Source organism: Peromyscus californicus, unplaced genomic scaffold (genome assembly GCF_007827085.1).
Source record: "Peromyscus californicus insignis strain IS unplaced genomic scaffold, ASM782708v3 Scaffold_5__1_contigs__length_169319896, whole genome shotgun sequence".
NCBI lineage: Eukaryota > Metazoa > Chordata > Mammalia > Rodentia > Cricetidae > Peromyscus > Peromyscus californicus.
In genome coordinates this window covers 53,713,685-53,736,149 of record NW_026294573.1, presented here as the reverse complement: position 1 = coordinate 53,736,149, position 22,465 = coordinate 53,713,685, and the positions used below count along the sequence as shown (strand labels likewise).

Here is a 22,465-nt window from a genome sequence, read left to right as displayed (position 1 = left end):
ACATCCATCTAGATATAGCGCTTTACTAGGAGTAGCTCTTGCCTGGCTCTGGGAACCAGGGTGCTGCTTTCTCTTCTTCCTGTACTTAACAGCGTTCGCTCAGCACCTCCTCTGCCAGCCACTGGGCAAGACTCACCTGATCCCTCACTGGGGATGCCTCCCTGAGAGCATAAGTAGCTTTCTTGGAAGGAAGCAGACTGCCATAGCCCCAGCATAGTAACAGATGAGCCCTGTTGCGGGATATTTGACCACACTGTGACACCCCAAGACTGTGTTAATGAAGTTAACCTTGAATCAGGGGGTGGAGCCAGTGACTAGCTGACCTGAATTAGCCACAGAGAAGCCAGATAGATAGAGAAGATGCACAGGAAGTGGTAGGGAGGGATTTAGAGATTGTGTGGTCTCTTCCATCTGGGAAGTGCAGAAGGAAGGTCAACTGCTCCTCCACTGCTTTTTTGGTCAATCAGGTTTTCACCCCAGTATTTGACTCTGGAGTCTTTATTGGTAATGGAACAATTTAGATGAACACATCGGAACCCTGTGGGTAAAGACCCTGAAAAGGGTCCTCAGGAAAAAGGGACATCTGGGGAGTGGCGAGAGGGCTCAGAAGGTAAAGGTGCTTGCTGCCAAGCCTGAAAACATGAGTTCGACCCCTGAGACCCACATAGAAAAAGAGAACTAACTCCTGAAAAGGTGTCCTCTGACCTCCACATCCCACTGGGGCAAACGCGTGCGCGCGCACGCACATACACACACACACACACACACACACACACACACACACACACACACACACACACATAATTTAGAAAGGAAAAAAAAGGTCACTTAATCTTAGACCCTGGGGACAAGCAAGTGTTGGCGTAGCAAGGAAAAGGCATAGCCTGTGCCAAAGGCCCAGCAGGGAAAAAGCGTTTGGCTTCGGGGGATTCTGGAAGGAGTTTAGCACAGCACAAGTGGTGAAAAGATAAGGCCGCGAAGGTAGGCGAGGCCACTCATGGCCCATTAATGTTTTAATAGTTTCCTGTACAATAAACAAGTCTTGGTTTAGAGTTATTGAAAACAGGCTTTCTTTAATTAACAAAATAAAATCAGACAAGAAAAAATGGCAGTGGAGATCAAAGCTTGAGGCTGGCAATACCCGTGTACAGCATGGCCCTTTCTAGAAGAATCCAGTGCTTATCACTGCCATCCTCTCTCATTCCCAGCGCTCCAGGGTCTGGAGCACAGAGCTCTTCCTTCGTGATGTCACTCACCCAGTCCATCAGGGGCATTCAGTATGGGTGCTTTGGACACTCGGCCTTATCAGTCGACAAAAGTTTATCAAGAGTCTTTGAGAAATCATGAAGGGCATAGAAGTCCAAAGCCAGCCCCTTCCTGCTGGGCACTAAAGCCCTAAAGGCAGCAGACACCACATTTTCTTTATTCCTAACATTCCCAGAGCATCATGTACAGAACCCCTAAGCAAACTGCAGGCTGTTGGTGCTTATTGACCAAGTGATGATTCGCTCCCAAAAGGTTGATCCTAAAAGGAGAAGCCAGGCATCCACACAGAGGTCTGTCTACTCCTTCTGTGTCAGAGGTGGGGGTGCCCCCCCCCCAGACTTTTGGCTGATTTGCCAAGGACAACTCACTTGTGCTAAATAGTAGGCTTAGTTCATGCAAACAAGAACAGGAAGCCAAAACTGACTGACCGGATTAGTGTGGTCCTGGAGAGGTAGCATCACCACCACGAGGGACAAAATGGTAGCTGCATTCAAGCAGATCCGCTTGCTGTGTCCCTGGTGGGGCTGGTAGGGAGTGATGTGTTGGAGTGGGGGAGCTTCCTGTATATTGGTGTTTCCGTTTATGTGTGTAAATGTCCTTAAATAACCCACCTTGCCTGGAGAAGAAAGCTAAGTGTCACACCCAGTTCTGGATTCCACATTAACAACCTCCTTCCGTTCAGCGTTAAACTTTGCCCTTGAGGCCTTTTGTTTAACTTTTTAATTTGAAAAACAGATTCTGCCGTCACAGTCTGTCCTGCCCTCCACAGCACCCTCTCCCCTACCCCCACCCCGCCACCAAGTGAAATGCAACTATCTCAGACCTATTTCCTTTTTGTTTTTAAAATGTATGCCCTGCCCTCCGAGTAGAAAGAGAGACTGTAAAAGGCTCTAGAAGTTGTATGTGTTAGAAGAATGGTTGTTGACAAGGAGCCCAGTCCCTTGGCCTTGTCGCCCATCTTCAGCAGACTCAGGACCAACTCCATTTTGTAATTGCTCACAAGGAGGCACAGGAGAAGAAACAGACTGCCACTGTCACGGTGCCGGCTGCCATCTCAGCCCTCTTGTTTAGGATGCAGTGGGATGGAGGCTGGTTATGGTTCGTAAATCCTGACTACTGTGAGCATTCCAGAATCCCCACAGAATAGGACTGGAACTTTCATGGAGCTGTAAATTAAGGGGTGGGACGTGCGATAAAACTCCGCAGAGAACTGTGCTGCAATGGTTAAATGAAATTTTATAAGCACGTTCAGCGCAGAGCTGTTTTGCATTACATGAGTTGAATACCTTAGAGACGCCACATCTGCAGGCACTTTATTAAATACTGAGTCAGCACTTTCCAACCTGATGAGATTACTTCTCCATCTGACCGGCTAGGAGGAAAGCTGAGCTCTTGTCTTGGACTGCAGATTTCTTTTGATGTTTCACCTTGAACACTGAAAGAGGGCAGGTTCCCTCCCACCCCTGGTGCATCCCAAACTGTGGACATTGGGAATGTAACTGGCTAATTTTCTGAAACCAGAGCCTTTGTGGGAGTGTGGATTTATGGGCCACCAAATCAACTGTAGTTGAATGTTCTTGCAGAAAAAAAAAAAAAAATAGATCAAAGCTCAGTGTTTACTTCCTCAATGTAAATGTATCAAGATAACATCCTCCGATGCTGTACTGTAATATTGCCACTCACTGCAGATAAGGGACAGAGACTCCTTTGTAGTCGCCTGGATACAGTAGGGCAGATTAAGGGACTATAAAGTATGAAGGCAGAAGCCATATGAAACCCAAGCGGATGTCAGATCTGAGGATGATTTTTTTTGACTCTCCACCGATGAATTTTGCTTCATGTGCCAGTATTTTCCCAATGATTTGATTCAACCCAAGAATTTACCAGTTTCAGATTTCTTCTCTATTTTTTTTTCTGTCCCAAGAAGGAAGGTGCAGAGTCATTCTTGAGTGAGCATTCCCAAACTTGCAACGTTTTCAAATAGCAGAAATGGAAGGAAAATGTCCCAAGAAAAGTGGCCTTTCCTGGTGTTACCTTATCCGTCTGATGTGATTAGCTAGCTGTTCATGGAAGTTTATAGAAATTCAGGGACACCTCTCTATGGGTGACTCCATACCCATCACCATTAGCAGTGTCCTCAACTACAAACTGATGGATAGAAAAATTGGCAAAATGGATGAATTTCTTATTGTTACAACTGTTTCTCTACTATGTATCTGCAGAGTGTTTACTAAGAAACCTCATTCAAAAAAAAAGGAAAAGGAGAAAAAAAAAGTTCGTGTGTGGTTCCCCTAACTGACTTCCCATTCTGGAAGCCCTTGGTCAAGTAGCTGGGTTAATTGTCATGAAGATTAGTGTGATGTTGAAATAAGTACTAATGGTCAAATTACAGGAGTGAAAAGTGGAAGAATAGGTTTTGGTTTAGACCTGAAAGGGTTAATTAAGGTTTTTTTCACGGGTTATTAAAGACCCCCAACTCCTGCCTTAGGAGTCATATTGACACCCCACCACAGGGCTGCTCGGCTCCTCTATTGACATGTTGCTGGTAGGAGCACAATAGCCTCTGTGTCTGCAAATCATTGCTAAAATCATCTCAAGGAAAAAAAGTTCCCAAGCTTTAACATTAGACAAAAGCCTGAGAGTTGCAGTGTGCAGCCCAGAACCCCAGAGTCAGCAACTTCTATTGATTAAAAACTAACCTTTAAAGTAACTCGGAGAGTGTGTGGTTAGCATTTAAATTTAAACATGTCATGAGTTGATTTGTGTTACTGAATACCAACTCAGAAGGAGTAACATTCACAGCACAGGTTTTTTTTTTTGTTGTTTTGTTTTTTGTTTTTTTTTCTTCTAACTCCGTTAAGCAGCTAAAGTATTTCGTGAAATGTCAATAGGGCAAAAAGAGAAAGGGGAGGGGCCAATGCCGGGCCTCATAGTTTTCTTTCCCATGCAAATATTCACCCCCCAAAAGAAAAGTGTGGAGAGGGAAACACAATAATTAGTCCTTTGTCTAACTTTCTCAAATGCCAAAGAAAGACAGATTAATTAAATATACAACAGTGTTGGTTTTTTGGAGTGGGGGTCTAGCTTGCTGGGCAGGTCATAAATTAGGCAGAATAAATACTTCAGTGTGTTTGCAGTGGGTTGCTACGTCAGAACCACTGGAAGGTTGGTGGGAGGAGAGCAGAGGGTTTCTTGCTAATGATAGTCACGTCTGGGTCTGTCTGGTTGCTAAGAGCAACCAGACATGATGTAACACCAGGATGAACTTGAACTTGGGGGACTTGAAAAGAGAACAATAGACCAGAGCAATCAATAAAGCCTATTTCAGTGAAGGGTTACAGAGCTGCTCTGGGGTAACCTTGTGGGCGAGGCACACTGAATAGTAAGATGTGTGAAGAAACTTTTTTTTTTTTTTGCTTTGCTTTGCTTTTTAACAGAAGTACAGGGCACTGCTGGTTTTTGTAGTGTCCCGAGTCCAGCAACAGTGGGACGGAAAACTGCTCCCCCTGCTGACTCACCAGGTCCCAGGCCTTTGCTTCAAGAAGTACTGACTGTCACACTGAAGGGGTCCGGAATTTCACAACCACGGCTTTCTAGCATGCAGACAGATTGAGGACAGCACCGGCCACTCAGTCTGAGACTGTTGTGTATAAGAAAGAATGTGGGAAGGGATCTGTGTCAGCTTTAAGGAAAGACTTAAAACAGATCCAGCTTGGGGCCTGCTTCCCTTTCTTTCTTCTCACTCATCTTTCTTTTGTCCACTTAGATTCAGGCCATGTGCGCTAGCCAGGGTGATTTCCTTTCCAGATATAAGCAGCTTTATTGTGTTCCCCAAAGCCCACGGTCAGAGAGTAACAGCTACGCGTCGACAGGATGAGTGGTTTGGGGGTTTGAGCTTAGGTTGTTTGGGGTTTTTTTTGTTTGTTTTTTGTTGTTGTTTTTAAGCTCCTTTGGAAATCAAAGGTAGCTTGTTGTGGCCAGGAAATCTTACACCAACCCCTATGGAGCTCTCAGTTAGCCATTTATCCCAGGGATCAAAGGAGTCCTGACTTTCCCTAATTGAATCTCTCTGACAAGAGTGAGCCTTAGCCCTCCGAACCAGTGCTGACGTAACCCTGGTTGATGCTGTCAGTGTGCCGAACTCATGGCTGTTGGCTTTGCCTTGGAGCTGGTGGCTTTTCTGACTCCCAAGAAAAGTAGTGAATTTTTCAGGGTACTTAGAGGAAAGCTGGCAAGAGTCATACACTGTTTAACCTCACTTGAGAAACTGATTTTGATATCGGTCGATGGATGGTCATTCTGTTCACCTAGCTTTCTTTGTTGACAAAGAAATGCCGGCAGACATGAAGGTGGTCACCTGGATATTTACGAAAGGGACAGAGGACTGGGTCCACAAGCTGAGAGACAGCTGCAAGGGCACGTTGAGTGGGCAGAAACCTGGATGAGGACTAAGCAATGGCCTCATTTTCTCCTTGAACTTGATGGTGCTTCGTAAGGTGTAGTCATATTTATTATATGTCTCTTCGAAGAGAAGAACATAAAATTAGGTGTGTTCAGCTGAAAGGAAGAGGAATTTGCACCATAAACTCTCCCTCCTGAGCATAAGGAAGAGAAGTGGAGAGGATCACTCTGGCTTTCCCATCCCCCAGGTCACCAATCCGGTGTTTCCCAGCGACCCTTTCTGTTTTGGCTGCCACCATCAGCCACCTGGTGTGTTCACAGAATCATGTGTTCATATGTTTAGCACTTGTCTTTAGTACCTACACCTCACTGAAAAATACGTTGAGAAAGTCATAGAAATAACTATTCACTACAGCCCCTAGCCTCCCCCTTCAGCCACTTTCTATCCAATTTGCTTCTCTTTCTTGAGCCCGCCCAGTCACCGAGGTAGGTACTAATAAGAGAGCCAGGTTCCCTGCCCTCTTGTCTGTTCACTGCTAGGTTACAAAACCTGATGTGATGTCAATGTGGCCAGAAAAGCTTCACTTGGTAAGATATACTCAAAACGTTGGCAAACCCCAGCAAAGACAGCGAATTGCAATGTCACAGGAGTAAGATAAATTTCAGTGGCTTGGGATTGACAGTCATCTGTCATTCCTTGTTCAGGTAAACCTCCAAGGTCAATTCTGATCACATGATTAAAAGAGCAACTTAAAAAAAAAAAAACCGTTTTTGTGTTTGTGCACTTAGCACGAGGCAAGTGCTACCTATGAGCCGAATCCCAGCACTACACCCACACTTCTAATTATATATTCCTTTTTGTCTTCTAGTCCTGGTACCTGGGATAAAAGTTGCAGCGTCCCACCATCCACCAGACAGACCACCTGACCCCTTCTCAACTCTGTAACATGGACGCAACCTCAACCCAGCGCAGTTACAACTTCACTGTCAGTGGAAGGGGGAGAAAAACCGACTCGAGTCAACTTGTACATGGAAACAGCAAGCATCATGGTCAAACAGCAAAGGCCATGACCTTTCGGGATTTTTTTTTTTTTAAATACTTTAGGGACTGTCGTTATTTCTCATATGGTGCTGGAAATGGTTGGGCTGTGTGACATTTGAAGTGTTTTGGCGGTGGTGTGAGCATTAGGTGAAGTGGCTGGTAGAGGATGAGCCTTGCTCACTAACTTCCTGTTGTAACACACTTCCCTTGCGAGCCTGGCCTTTTCACAGTATTTCATGAATTTGCTCACACAGGTGTGACCCTCCCTGAGCATTTGGAGGCACCTGGAGAACGAAGTCTTTTGTAGTAGCTGAGATCCGTGATCTGTAACTTACAGGACACTCAAAGGGCAATTTTTTTTTTTTTTCTGTAACATATTAGAAAAAGAAAATGCAGTTGCGTTGATCTTTCTTTTCGTTTGGTTTGGTTCAGCAGTGAGCAGTCACATACACAACACAGCCCTCAAGGACAGTGAACCCACTCATGTTGCAGAACAATTCCAAAAAGACGGCAAAGACTACTACTCCATCAGTTGTTTTTTGTTTTTTTTTAAAGTTTTGAAATGCTGCACTTACATAGAAAAAAAAAAAACATTTTTCAACAATTTCAACAATGACACAAAAATTCACATGGAAATGGGGAAAGATGGTCTGTTTTGACAGAAACTGACAGGAATCAAAACAATCGAATTTTGATTTGAGTGAAGTGCAATTTCATTGGATAGCTAAGTATCTTTGTAAGATAGAGATTGTTGAAAATTCTATTTTTGTTTTTCAAGTCCTTCCACCCCAGGACTCTAAATTATTGGGGTAAAAAACAGCCTTGCAAGAAAAAGGGGAGCTATTTTTGCTTTTTATGTTTTTTATTGTTAAACTTGTATCCCTTTAAAAAAAAAACTGAAGGAAAATTAAAAAAAAAAACAAAAAAAATACAAATCTAATGGTGCTTTTACCACAATATGTTAACTACATTAAATGCTAATTAATTATTTTCTGTTATCAAAGCACATAACTCAAATGAAATCATGGTATCTGTTAATTTTATAAGCTAGAAATCACTAGAATGAATGATGCCAATTCTGGAAATTTTTACATGTGTATGGCAACACCAGATCTATCAGTTATCAAATGCCTCATTGTACCAGACATTGTCCAAAAGTTTCAAAGACCCTTTGCAGACCCTGAACTGGGCTATGGGAAAATTAATACTAACAACTCGGATAGGAACACAACTGCTAGTACCCATTCAGATCAAGGGTACTCGTTAGGGAAAACGGAAAAAAAGTTCACACACACACCCCCTCAAATGTCTTGTATCTTACGTTTAAAAAAAAAAAGACAAAAAAAGATCAAAAAAGAACAAAAAAATAAAAAAGCAGAAACAAACAAACAAAAAAAAAATGCAAGTGATTTTTCTACCAGACAGCGAAGCACCCCCTTGCTTCCCATGCAACTTCAAGGGTTCCTATACTATACATATATATGTGTTCTGGTTGGCAAGTCCTGCCAACCTGAGGAAGTCTCTGCATGTTCTAGTGTTAGTAACTAATTTTTATATAGCTAATGTAGGATAAAGTAGAGTGCATTAAGACAATATTGTAACCCACTCTAGGCACCTGCCTTTAAACTGTCTCAGCCCTTCAGAAGGGCTCAACTACTGTCCTATACAATCAAGTAACTGAAATTCTTGGGAAGACACTTTGCTCCTCATCTTTACCCCCAAACGATGTTGTTTTGTTTTTATTTTTTTCCTTAATTTGCACGAAAACAAAAATTCCATATCAATGTGCCTTGCCCTGGATAGTGATTATTTGTGGAATTGTTGCACATGCTCCTCTATTGAAGGGGTTTTTCCCTACTCAAGCATTCGGAGACACTTTTTGTAAATGTAACTTTTATGTCAGCCATCGTCAGTTTCAACATCTAGATCTAAATAGAAAGTTAGCTGTTCCGCAGACAGGCGTAGTCTTGATTGTCCTGTGTGGTCAGTGGCAGTGCTACTCTGAGCTCTGTAGATGCTTACAATATCAGTATTTGGGATGTTGCTGCATTTTTCAATTTATTTGGAGTCTTCCTTTATTTTCCCCCAGATATATGAAAATATGCAATACCTGCTTATATCATGTAGAAAAGCTTAGCAGTTATTAATTTTCCTTTTCTTTTTTTTATTTGACCAAAGTCAGTGCTGCACTTGACGCAGTCAGTGTGTTTTTAGGTGTCTGTCTTTGTATTTTCTGTGGTTTTTGAAGCATGTGCACAGAAGGGCTCCTCTTAGAGAAGCAGTCAAACTGTGAAGCACTAAGCTGACCCTGCTTCAAGCAATTTTGTTTTTACAACTGTTCCTTTCACAAGCAAGCCTTAAAAAAAAAAAAAAAAAGACGACTTCCTTTCTCTTCAGTCCCCACACCCACTTTTCTTAGCAGACAGCAGTCAATCCACATTCAATAAAAAGTACATAATGCCCATTTTTATATGCACGTTTTTAAACTTCCAAGTTCTGAAAATTGTTTACTGGTTATCTCTATTTAAGGAAAAAAAATAAAATAAAACATTTTGGATTTTCATATGTGTCTGATAAGTGGTTGAATAGTCGCTTGGCGCTGTTGTCCGTACGGTGTGGTTGTCAGTGTACAGTGTCCCTTCCTATAGCCAGCAGCATACTTTGCCTTCCCTCTAGCACTTAGCTGGACATTACTTTCTTATGACATATGTGCACTAAAAAGAGAGAGAGAGAGAAAGAAAGAAACAATAGCAGCTTACAGTGCTTCACAGTGAAGGGAAAAAAAAGCCTAGACAAACATTTTGTCAGAACCTTGCAAAATGCCAAGGTATTACCAGTAAATTGGTTGTATATACAATAAAATTGCACCCTTTTTTTAAACAAAACAAACTAAGCAATAGTTTGGGCAGTTTTAGTTGTTTTTAGTGAGCATGTTGTAGTCACGACTGCAAAGAGAGAGAATAAGCTGCCCACTCAGAAGATATGTAATTTGTATCGTTGTATAGTTTTATTGATTACACTGATTTATTCTACCCTATTTTATAATGCAGGACTTTTGTAATGTTGTCTAAATGAGGAAACATTTCTGTCAAATTAGCCTAGTGAAATTTCTGATTGTTCATTATAAAGGCAACGTTCATAGAATTGCTTTTTGTTTCTTTTCAACCCACTTTGGGAACTGGATTTAAGTTTAAAACTTTCCTGTTTCCTTTTTGTTTTTGTTTGGTTTTTTTTTTTTTTGTAAGTATTTAAATACAGTTATTTTTCTGCCAATGGTATAGCATATTCCTATGCTTGAGAAGTGTAGGTCTACTGAAAAACCATTGCAAAATGAACGTTACAGGTGTGCTGTATTTTTGAAGGTATTTTGTTTTGTATTAAGTTTGATGAAGCTAAAATTAGGGAACTCTGAACAGAATTGCCGGAAAAAAAAAATGTTTTCAAGGCTCTAAACCATTGTGGAGGCAGCGTAAGGCGATAGCAGACCAGGGTTACGTAGTGAGTACACTGAGTTCTGGTTCTGTCCATGCTTCATTGTCAGGAAAGCCGCAGGAAACTCTAGTTTGGTTGTCAGCAAGTAGGAAGACAAAACACCAACCAATCCGCGTGTTTTGCATTTTAGGTTAAAAGCTGAGCGAAGGCGCTTGAGGAAGACTTTACTCCAAGGGTGTAGAGACAGACAGACTCAAGAGCTATCAGCATTTGAAGGCCCAGCCTTGATTCTGAGAAATGTTGGATTTTTTTTCTCTCCCATCAAATGGCATTAATGCAATTGGCAAAAGTAGTCCCTCAAATGACTCCCCCAATTTTTTTCTTTGGGAACTGAAGTCAGAGGCACAAATACTAACTCTAACATCTTCCGATAAACGCATAACCCCGGCCCCTCTCCTGGCCACTGCTCTTTTTCTAACTTCTCCTGGGCAGAAGCCCTCTCTGGTGCCATTCTCCCCACCCTCCAGCCCTCTTCTTCTCACTAAAGTATATCTCTTCAGCCCCTGGCATGACATCTGCTAGCTCTCTCCCCACCCAGTGCCACCACCACCCACATGGCTCCCACAGGCCCTCCAGGCTGCATTCTCCGAGCTTTCCTTTTTCCCTTCCTCACAGTCCAAGTGTGCAGGATCCAAATCGCTAGTCACACTGTGCTATATTCAGTCAGCCCACAGGAATATGCAAAACCCATCTCCAAAAGTTCGCCTTTCACCTTCCCAAATCCGTATCCTCATGTGCTTCAACAACTCTACAGTGGTGATATCATGAGGTATTTGCAAAGAAAATCATTTTCTCCTGTGACTTTTTTTTTTTTTTTTTTTTTTTGGTGGAAAGTGTTTTTTAAGAATGTCATTTGATATTCTTTACAACAGAGTCCATCCCCTGGTCTCTATCACTCTATCCTTTCCTCCCTGTCTCTTTCTCTCTGTGTGTCTCTATCTTTCTGGTTTTTCTTTGCTTCTTTCTCCTTTCTGGTTTCTGGTAGCAGGCCTCCATTGAACAGGTGTAAAACACGAGAAGTGTGGTCAGTAAGGAGAGCTTTGGTGGTGCCTCCCAGCCTACCCGCCAGACCTTCCTAGACAGTCCCAGAGGCTGCTCTGCCCTTCGGGCATGGCTTTCATTTACATCGGCTTCCGAGGCCATTTTGTCTTGAAGTCAATGCATGCACTTACTGCTTGACAGTAATCCTACTCTGCCTTCTCCACGTCCAAGGCTGTGCATTCTTCTAATTAGTGTCATGTATGTTTCCCCTTTATTTTTTCCAATAAAAAAAGCAGTGGGATGAAAATTGCTTTGATATATAGCAGGTATATTGAAGCTATTCCATAGCACTTAACTGTAGTGAATACTGTGTCACCAGTTCTGAAATCAATTTAATGTTTAATGCAAATCCATTACATGGTGCTATTACAGGCTGACAAAATGATTTACACAAATGTGACAACTTGGGCTCAATTCACTCTGCTTCCCAACAGTGTAAATGCATAGCAGTGTTTATCTGCATGAGAACTATGCACTAATCTATCTGAAGAAGAAAAAGAAAAAAACCTATATCAACTTTGGTATCTACTTTCCGTTTACTTCAATCCTTGCCTTTTTGGTCATTGTTATAATGCCAGCTTTAGGACAGAAAGAATTATAAGAAAACCAGCATAATACCTGATATATTAAAATGTAGTGCCTGTGAAATCTGTATTATACTGCTCTTCTGAAGTAAGATTTTTCTACACCGGTAGCCTTCGCTGTCTGTCAGTCAGGACCTCTGGTATAGGTGATGTAAAATAACCGTACAATATTATGCATGCTATTCCATAATGCTTAGTGAACTGTATGAATATTACTCAAAGTTCTGTTAGTCTTTTTTTCTGCCTCGGTTCTTGTCAGCTAGGTTTGAGGTATTTCACTGAGAACGCGAACTCTGTCTTCCTTCCGGCTGTCTTCAGTATCTTGGAGGTGTACACTTACTTAAATTCAGTATTACGTGTGTTTTGTTTTCATTTTTTTTGTTTTTGTTTTTTGTTTTTTGTTTGTTTCGTTTTGTTTCTCCTAAGGGACAAGCATGGGTGTTGGATTTCAGAAATCAGTATCTGGTGGAATTTTTGTTTCAAAACTACCATTTGAATTTCAAGAAGTCCGCTGCAAAACCACTTGGAGACCCTTTCTAAGTGAAAGTCGCTTTCTTGAGCCTCAGCAGAAGCTAGGCGACACTGAAGCATCTTAGTGGACAGACAGTGTACCCATGCTTGATCCACATCACACCAGACTGACTTCCTCATATTAAAAAGAAAAAAAAAACTTAAGAAATCACGTGGCTATTTAGTTACATGCACAGATGCAATATTTTCTTCAAAACTATAACTCTGTACAAACTTTGGGCCCGATTCATAACAAAGAAGTTTGCTATTAACACGGGATTTTTAAAATATGCTCTTTTTTTTTTTTTTGGTCTAAATTTGAAGCTACTTGCTTCCCAAATTGAATATTTGTTTTCATTTTTCCCCATGAACCTGCACCCATCTGCCTTCCATTCTCCAAAGGGTTGCATTAAAGCCAGTAAGCAAGTTAGAGGGATAAGATATGGAGAAGAGATCCCAGCAAAGTGAGAACTCTACCATGGGGATATAGCGCATAGAGGACACCTGCTCTGTGTGTCAGGCATCCTACATGTGAACTCACTGTGCTGTTTGGGTCAAAACACAAACTTTGTAAAATGTATCTGGACCACAAGAGTATACAGGAGAAGTGCTACCTCTCATCACACTAGAGCAAGTTTCTGGCAGAAACTATCACAGACTTTAAAATGGAAAGATTCCTGTCTCTCCAGTGGTTTCAAAGGCAAGTGGTGTCCAAGGACTAGACCGTTCTTCCTGCTGTTAGATGCTCAGCTTCTCAAAAAACCTAAAGCTGGTTGTTCTTTTCCTTGACTGTTACTTGTAATGTTCTTTTTTTTTTTTTCTTGGTAATGATCTGTAAATTGGATTTTTTTTTTTAACCTGTTAGCATTCTCAACTAAAGGTTGCAGGCCACATGCAAGTGTGAGGGAGCTGCTAGCTCACTTCTCCCTCAGGCCATTGTCTCTCTGCTGGACTCAGCAGCCTTGCCACTGAGATGCCAGCCAGACTAGACATGGAGTGCCAGCAGGTCCCACTAGGTCCTTAGAAAGACTGTCAAGGCTAAGTCCTTCTTTGCCCTCCCACTAACCTTTCCCATCACACATGAAAAAGCGTCTGCTCAGAGTGCCTCTGATATTCATTTCAAATTGTGGGGGAAAGGATTAAAAACGTCCAATGACGGAAAAAGAGATCTATTGTGAAACAAAACACCCCGTGTTAATAACTTGGTCTGAAATTGTTTTTATGAGCCGGGCCCCCGCGCCTCTAGCATATTTGTATTGACTCTCATAGTTACCCTTTTCGTTTTCTGTGTTCTGTGAAAACTTGTAATTGGTTGAGAATCACTGTGGGCGTCCATTCTTATCAACTAAATCTCCACAGGGTTTTTGAGCTGGTGTGGATTAGTTTAACTCTTGTATTCAACCGTTAGTGCTACCACCTTCTCACATTACAATACAATTACTGGAAGCAAGTACTGCATTTCCTATGCAACAAAAAAGGAAAAATAAAAAATTGCTAATGCTACAGAAGTCATGTCCTCCTTTGCTGTGTACATCATGCATGCCTAGTGGGTGAGTGAGCTGTGATGGTGGACTGGTGCTTCTCCAAAAGATGGGCTTTCTGACTACAGCACCGAGTTACCCTTGATGAGATTTATGTGTGTAGGATCTTTCACAGTGTTCCAAGGAGAGGGTAGCCTTCTACCTACCTGGACAGATGCAAGGTCGCACACCCACCTGGAGCTTCCTGTGTGCCTGGTGTGCTTGCTCCCTGGTTTACTATTGCTATCAGGAGTCAGAGAATGGGTCCCATGGGGGAAGAGGCTCTAAATGGCCCTGGATGGTGTAACTGTAAGGCACAGCCATCAGCCATGGATCTGGAGAAACACAAGGAAACAAGGGTTCAGGTGATGAGGGTGGGACACACATGGCTGATACTTGGATCTTTTGGGAGAGAAGGGCACCATCAGAGTAGGAACACTACGTAGCTAGGACTAAGACCTCTGGGAGAAGAGGATTAGCTGGTGCTAGAATTACCCAGGAAAGTGAGGTTTCTGCAGAGCAAGGCCTAGCTGGAGGTGGGAATGCTGGGACAGCTGGAGAATGCTCTACAGCTGTGGCTGCTGCTGCCACACTGGACAGGAAGCTCTCTCTGCTCCAGCCTCTTGGCTCCCGCCAGTGTGTCTCCTTGGCTGGATCTAATAGTAGCCATTGAGAAAGAGATCGTGGAAATAGAATCAAGGAAAATACCAGCCCCAGCTTCTTCATTGCAGAATGTGAACGGGTAAACTGGGCATGCAGAGACATGAATAGGGGGCACATTTAATCCATTTTAACCTTGAGGCCACACTGTTAAAGAAGTATAGTTTTTATCCTCTTATAGATGAGGCTCCTAACCAGAGAGATTCATTACTGGAGGTCATGCAAAGAATAATCATCTGTGTGGGATTCAAATCCAAGAAGTCAGGTGCCAAGTTCCTTCCTGTAATCACCACAACATCTTGATTCTGTTAACTACTTACTCAACAAATATTGATGAGAAAGTGCCTACTGTGTGCCAGAAACTATGCCAATGCTAGAACTAGTCAGTAAATTTTACCTGTTCTTCTGAGCCCTATGGTCTAGTAGACAAAATAAATATCACCGATCAGCTCAATAGCACAGTCATAATGAGTCTTTACATTGTTCTGAAAGTCAGTGAGGCCAGTGTCATAGGTAGAAACTGACTAGGCAAAAGAGGGAGTAAGACTATTTCATAGTGGACAGTAAGAAAACAATATGGAAAATGTACTTGGAATCAAAGGGAGCTTACACTTATCAGGGACCCCAGGCATACCAAGCTGAAGAAAGGAGAGGCAATATGGTCAACATGAAGTGTGACCTTGAGTGAAGACACCGGATGTCTTTGCAGCACACGATGGATGTTTCTTCCTCTTAAAGCACACTTGTTGCTTTTCTCATCACGTTGAAAATACACATGACAGAAACACAGGAGAGAAGATTTGCGCGGGCTCATGGTTTCATAGGGAATTTAATCCATCAAGCTGAGAAAGGCAGGGTGGAGCTCTTGGTGGTGGGAGCATGTATCAGAGACCCCTCACATCGCATCGTAACAGGCCAAGAGAAAGTGCAGGCCAACACCAGGGGTGGTATAACCTTCAAAAGCCCCACCTCCAGCAGCCAGGACATACCTCCTAATGGCTCCAGGGCTTTCAAAAAGCCAAGTCCCCAAGCTGGGGACTGAGCATTCAAAACATGAGCCTGTAAGGGAACATTTCACTCTCAGACCATAGCAGAGAAGCTTATAAAATATCCATTCATTGGATTTGTATATACCGTCAAAAGAAACAATTCCACATGCCACAACAATGAAGATTTTAAACTTATTTTACATGTCTCTTGTGGGTAGTGGGAGACCTCTGCACAGGATTGCCTCATTCTAGGACCCAAGAGAGAAAACAGATAGCATTTGGCCCATTGCTGGAGTTATAGGCAGGGTTCATAATGGCTTTTAACAATCCCATCTGGAATTGACCCCCACCACTTTGGCTCACATTTCATTGGTCAAAGCAAATCATAGGAAGGCTAGAGAACTTGTCTTGGAGTGTGGAGACAAAGAGTGCATCAGATAGTGAACTGAGTGGAGTAGAGCATTGAGAAGTTAGCCACGCGGAGTGGAGTAGAGCATTGAGGAAGTTAGCCACGCAGAGTGGAGTAGAGCATTGAGGAAGTTAGCCACGCGGAGAGGTGGTATGCAGCGGGCTGCAGGTTCAAGGTAGAAGGCAGAAGAAGTGGACAGAATCGAGTCCAAAAAGGATATTAATAGTTACTAAGCACTAAACTCTCACATACCAAGTGCTGTAGGGATTGATCTATCCCCTACATTCATTAATTCTGCTCTGAATGCAACTGAAGAGGCACAATCAGTCCTTACAATGCATTTCTGACTCAAGCTGAATTGAGCAACTCCATAATACTTGCCTTAGAGTTTAAGTTAAATCAAATTAGTTCCCAATCATTTTGGTCTTCATAATTTGCCCTCATGAGATTGGAATCCAAGTCAGCCCAAACCATCTAGGACAGGTGGTATGCAAGTGCAGGGCTTGGCCATGGGACAATGTTTCGATCAAGATCATGGACTCAGGTACTGGACTGGCTGGGTTGACCCCTAGCTCTCCGTTTCATTAGCTCTATGGTATTGGCTAGCTGATGCCTCAGTTTCCCCACTGATATGATGGGAATAATTATTACAGGACCATTATGGATATCTGATTAATTAAAATGTGTTTAGCCTACCATATTGTAAATGCTACATGACTGCTACAACCAAAGGAAGGACCCCAGTGTAGAGACTTTAGTGCACTGGTAATGGCAGTCCTTTTCCTGCTTATTCCCAGACCTTCATTTGGGTGAATTCTGAAACCTGTCTCAACTAAGCAGGAAGAAGTAGCCCAAGAAATTTAGTCTAGGATTTATATTGAGTTCTTATTTTCTGAACTCAACAAGAGTCAGTGCTTCAATTTCCCATCTACAAAATGGAAAAGATGCTGGTGCCTACTTTATGAGACCATGGAAAGGATTGAAAACATTTGTTGCATGGAGACCACCCACCCAGCCGAGTATCAACCACATAACAGCCTATTATTATTTGGTTCATCCCAGAAGAAAGGATCCCTGATATTTTAGGGGTGCGAGTAGGGTGCAGGAAAGTTACAGAGAGAAACTGAGCTTGAAACCAGAGTATCCCTGGGTGAGGTGAGACAGGCCTGTAATCCCAGCACATGTGAAATGGAGGCAGGAGGATTTTGAGTTTGTGGCCAGCATGAACTACACAGATAGAGCCCGTCTTAAGAGGGTCAGCAGGGAGGGGGTATAAAAAGGAGGAGGATGGGGAGAGGCAGGAGGAGAAAAGAGATCAAAGAAACCGGAGAACTGGAGAGAATCCCACTCCCATCTTTTATTGGCCACAGGACATTAAGCAAATTATGTCTTCACTTTCTCAGTATCCTTACCTGTCAAATGAATATAGTAGTATCTTCCTTCCCGGAGGGAGAAGTGCAAACAGCATGGTAAACACAAATGAGAATGCAGTGGGATAGATAGACAAGCATCAAGCACTAGAGTAGACTGGAGAGAACCCAGCTTCAGGGCAATCCTGGCTCTGGTCCCATTTTCCTGGATAGGGCTGGCCAAGCAACTGATTCTTATCAGCAGGAAAACGGGCCCAAGGAAGTTATGCTAGTCATCATTTCTGAGCCTTCAAGTTCTGGCTCGTTGGTAAATGAACATGACTAAGTAGGAAAGGTCCCACTGGCCAGACCCAGGGCCTCCTTCGTCTTGTAAAGAAGAAAGGAGATCCTTGGAAGAGCATCAGCTCAACCACGTTTGCTTTGCCTCCAGCTATTCAGCATGGACTCCAGTCCCGGTCAGCCATCCCTGCTAATAAGACAACAGGCACGCTGGCCCCTACCAGCTCATTGCACACGCACACTGCTTAGGCTGGTGTCATCAGTGCCCACCGTATGCCACCATACGCCAATCAAACCAGAGCACTCACCTCTTTTCCTCCGGTCAAGTCCATCCAGCTTTCCCAGAGACTATGCTGCATTTAGTACTGTGCTTCTCTGTGTCTTGGGTCATGTTCTCCCTCACCCAGATCACCATGCCTTTCCCTGCCTCACCTTAAAGCCAACAGCATTTAGAGCTAAGCACTCTTTCAGACAAAGCCTATTCAAATTATGCTTATTTTGTGGCATACAACTGAAGTAACTGTTTTTCTGATGTGTGTATGTGTGTGTGTGTGTGTGTGTGTGTGTGTGTGTGTGTGTGTGTGTGTGTTGCTAGGAATTGAACCTTGACCCTCACACATGATATTACTCAACTATTTTCCCAGCCCTTTCTTCATTTCTCATTTTAGCCTTGAATAGACTCTACAGCCCAAGATGCATCAGCCTTTTGGATAGCTGGATTGCAGGTCTGGTTCACATTGCACTTTTAATTATAGAAAAATGTCAGGTGTGTGTAAAAATAGACAGAATTGACAAGTAAACTAATATTTACCTACAATCTATCATTTACAATCAACTTTGGACCCTCTGCCTCTGTCTTCTTTCTGGCCATGCTCAGATTATTCTGAAGCAAGTCTCAATTATCATATAATTCCATTTATATTTGTAACTACATCTCCAAAAGACAAGGTGGGGTTTTTGTTGTTGTTGTTGTTTTTGTTTTTTGTTGTTGTTGCTGTTTGGGTCTTTTTTTTTTTTTTTGAGACAGGGTTTCTCTGTGTAGTTTTGGTGCCTATCCTGGATCTCACTCTATAGACCAGGCTGGCCTAAACTCACAGAGATGCACCTGGCTCTGCCTCCCGAGTGCTGGGATTAAAGGCATGCACCACTGCCGCGTGGCAAGACAAGATTTTTTGTTTTGTTTTGTTTGTGTGTGTGTGTGAGATACAATTTTTATATATCAAAATGTTGAGAAAATTCCTTGATATTATCAGCTTCCAATTGTCTCCATTTCTTTTAATGATTTGCGGGCTGGGAATATGGCTCAGTAATTAAGAGCACTTGTTGCTCTCCTAGAATATCCAGGTTCAATTCCCAGCACCCATATGTTAGATCACAACTATCTGTAAGTCCAGTTCCAAAGGCTCCAGTGCCAGATTATGACCTCCGAGGGCACTGAATAAATATAGTACACAGACATACATGCAGGCAAAATATCTACACATATAATTTTTTTATTTTTAATTTTTAATGATTTGTCTAAGTAAAGAACCAAGTAAGGATTCATATATAAAGGAACTTATATTCATCTTAAGGCTGTAAAGTCTATAGAATCACTCTACAACTCTTGTATTTCCTTGTGATAATGTGCTGCTGTTTCATATGTACAGAAGAGTTTTTGTGGGTTGCCACTTATTCCCATAGCTCAGCATGTGTGGTAGTTTGAATGAGAACACCCGCCCCCCATAGCCTCATATATTTGAATACTTATTCCCCAGTAGGTGGAACTGTTTGGGAAAGATTAGAAGGTGTGGCCTTGGAAGAGGTGTCACTGGGGGTGGGCTTTGAGGTTTCAAAAGCCTCCCTGTGCCATTCCCAGTTAGCTTTCTTTCTCTGCCAGAACTTGCAGGTCTGGATGCAACCTCTCAGGTACTGCTCCAGCACCGTGCTCACCTGCCTACCACCATGCTCCCCACCATGATGATCATAACCTTCTGGAACCATGAGCCCAAATTAAATGCTTATTTTTTTTTAAAGTTGCCTTAGACATGGTGTTCTTTCACTGCATTAGAAAGGAAACTAAGACAGCATGTTCTAACACTAAACTAGAAGCATGTCCCTGACCTTGGGAGTTGACCCAATAGGATGCAATCCCAAAGCTTTCTTGGGCATTATTCATGATATGCACTGGGCTCTGACTCTGAAAACTATGGGGGTGGGGGTGGGGGGTGGGGTGGGAGGTAATCCCTGGACTCACGCATCCGCTGCCATACCCTTTCTCTCTGAGGGAGGGAAAAGAGACTGAGAGTCCAGTGAATGACAAATCCATATCCTCCTTTGTTCCTTTCTTATGATAATTTTTTTTAAAACCAGCTTCACCTTAAAGGACAACAAGGTAACTAATTCTTGTTGACACTCAGGAGGAGAGGAATTCTCTGCTCAGCCACTATGGCAACTGAATTCTTGAGAATGCCTGGGTCACACAACAACTTTTATCAAATATCTCCTATGTACTAGACCTTGAGGCTATCAAAGGAGATAAAACCAAAATAACCCCAGCACAGTTAAAAGTTTAGCAGAGGAGACAGATATGCAAACCAAGTCATTGTACACTGGTCTAAAAAGAACCAGGCCTTGTCTAAATGAGAAAGGATGGCCTTCTGTGTTCTCTGTTGTTGTAACAAAATACCCAAGGCTAGATAACTAATAAAAAATGTATTTAGCCATGGTTCTGGAGGTTGAGATGTCTAACTGCATGGTCCTGGCTTCTGATAAAGGTCTGCCTGGTGCATCACAGCACAGCAGAGTATCACATGGCAAAACTGAGCCCGAATGACAGCTTGGTTCTCTTGTTCTTCATGAAAAGCCACTAATGCTGGTTGTAGGTACCCCGTCCTTATTTAATCCCAATTGCTTTTTTAAAAACTCCACCTCCAAATATCACAGTTTGAAGATTTAGTTTCCCAACATAGAAACTTTTGGGAGACATATTCAAACCACAGCAGGCAGCCACAGTCTGGAGATGGCCAGTCCAACAAGTCTTCTGAGACTGGCTGAGAGATGTCCGTGCTAATAAGAACGGTAGTAATAGCAGCTGACATGCCTGAGTGAGCCCTCCTAACACTGTGTACTATTCTCAATGTTTCCGCCGACGAGCGTAGATAGCCCAACCCCATGATTATCCCCATTTTTCTGATGAATACACTGAGTCTCAAAGGGTTTCAGTAAGCTTTCTGTCTTGTTTATTTTAATAACTCCTTGACTGTGACCTTTCTGGCCCCTCAGAGGATCGTAGAATGGAGTGCATGTGTCAGTTGCACGGAAGCGTCAGTGGAAGTGTGCTTAGCACGCAGAAGTCACCCCATGCTAGAAGGGGAGGAGGAACCTACTTACCTCTCCAAATGTACCTGCTTGCACTTTCCCCAAAACTTCTGTCCGCTTGTTCGGTCCAGGCCAATGGGCTTTCTCTACATCATTTGGGATCAAGTGAAACCCTTGAGTGGATTGGTGGGAGGAAGGCAAGGCTCCTCAGAGTATTTCTTCCAGGGCGCTGGCCCTGGGACCTAACTGACACCATTCCTCAACAGAATTGCAGGTCCTCTCCAGATAGTTCTCTGTACCCCAGTGAGGGCACTCAGAGCCTTGGAATCCTGCTCCGTCCTGCATAATCTACGTCTTGCCCAGACCTTTGTAAACAGTGTCTTTATTAAAGCCCTCTCACATCATTTTCGATTGACGGTGCCATCTGTTTCCTGCTGGAGCCCTGACTGATAGAGCAGTCAGGCTAGAATCTCCGTTCTTCTCAAACAGCAGAGGCTCACATTCACTCACATGATGGATGTCAAAGCCATAAATTTCCCTGTCTTCGTTTCTCCTGGACTCAGAAGGCCAGACTCAACCTTCAAAGGTCGCCGGAGTCCGTTTCCCTGCCTCCAGCGAGGCATCCCACCCCAGCACCACCCCTGAGTGTGCCTGTCAGAGGAAGTATATCTTACTTTGAAGATCTCCAGGTAAGGCAAGACCGTAACTCACTCCAGGGCCCTCAGCCTCCTTGCCTGATAAATCTCCCTGCTGTCTAGCGCAGCCCCTCCTCTTACAGGTGAAGCCTGTTTCCTTTGTCTGCTCCTTGGTGAGAGCTGAGAAAAGAATCCTTCATTCTTGGAAAACAGGTATTAAATCATCCTTACCTTTCCCCAGCTCTGCTGTGTGGATCAATGAAGGCAGATAATCTGCACACGCTCGTTTCGAGTCATCAGCCTGGATGCTCCGAGACAACCCTGACCTGTAAGTAACCGCAGGATGAGTTTGAAGGTTGGTGAGAGCCGGGAAGGCGAGATGGAACCCCGCGTCTCTGCAAGAAATGACTGACAGGCCTCCTGATGGGAGCGATGGTGGAGTCTTCTTCACTTGGCATTTGTCTCCTTGGCCGTTTGTTCTCTGCCTGTTGATCTGAGCCTGGATTCTGGAGGCTGCTGGTTACTGGTGTTTCCTGGGCCTGACAAAAGGTACTGCTTGCTGTTAGCCTCAGATCCATCTCTCTGTGTTTGTCAGTTAAGGCTGTCCTAGCAAAGGCTCACAGCCCTAGGGATGAAATAGAGATTTCTGACAGGTCAGGAAGCTGAACATCTAAGCCCAGATTGGCAGCTTTGGTTTCTTCCGAGATCAAGTCTCTATAGCTTACAGGTGGTTGCCTTCTTGCCATGCACACATGTCAGGTGGATGCCATGTCTGATGCATGGCCAGGTCCAGCTTGTCCCTTTTCAAAGACAGCAGTTCCAGTCACTCGGGGACAGCCTGAGCCACAGCTCTTGTACCGAGTGGTAACACACTGAGCCAGCCTGTCTACACTACAGGCAGTGTCTTTCCTCCCTGTGGTCTTCACAAGAGGCCCATAGCACAGAGCATCCCTGACTCTGTTTCTTT

The 22,465-nt window shown here is 43.3% G+C and overlaps 1 protein-coding gene across 8 annotated transcripts in view; it reads left to right on the top strand.

Annotated features, from left to right (window-relative positions):
- Nfia (nuclear factor I A) overlaps nucleotides 1-13,844 on the top strand; it is a 544,849-nt gene extending 531,005 nt beyond the window's left edge. For all 8 annotated transcript variants that reach the window (XM_052718430.1, XM_052718426.1, XM_052718425.1 and 5 more), the window contains one exon: nucleotides 6,537-13,844. In XM_052718430.1, the coding sequence (XP_052574390.1) occupies nucleotides 6,537-6,554 (18 nt within the window). In that variant the 3' untranslated portion in view covers nucleotides 6,555-13,844. The remainder of the gene's footprint in view (nucleotides 1-6,536) is intronic.
- Nucleotides 13,845-22,465: the final 8,621 nt, after the last annotated feature.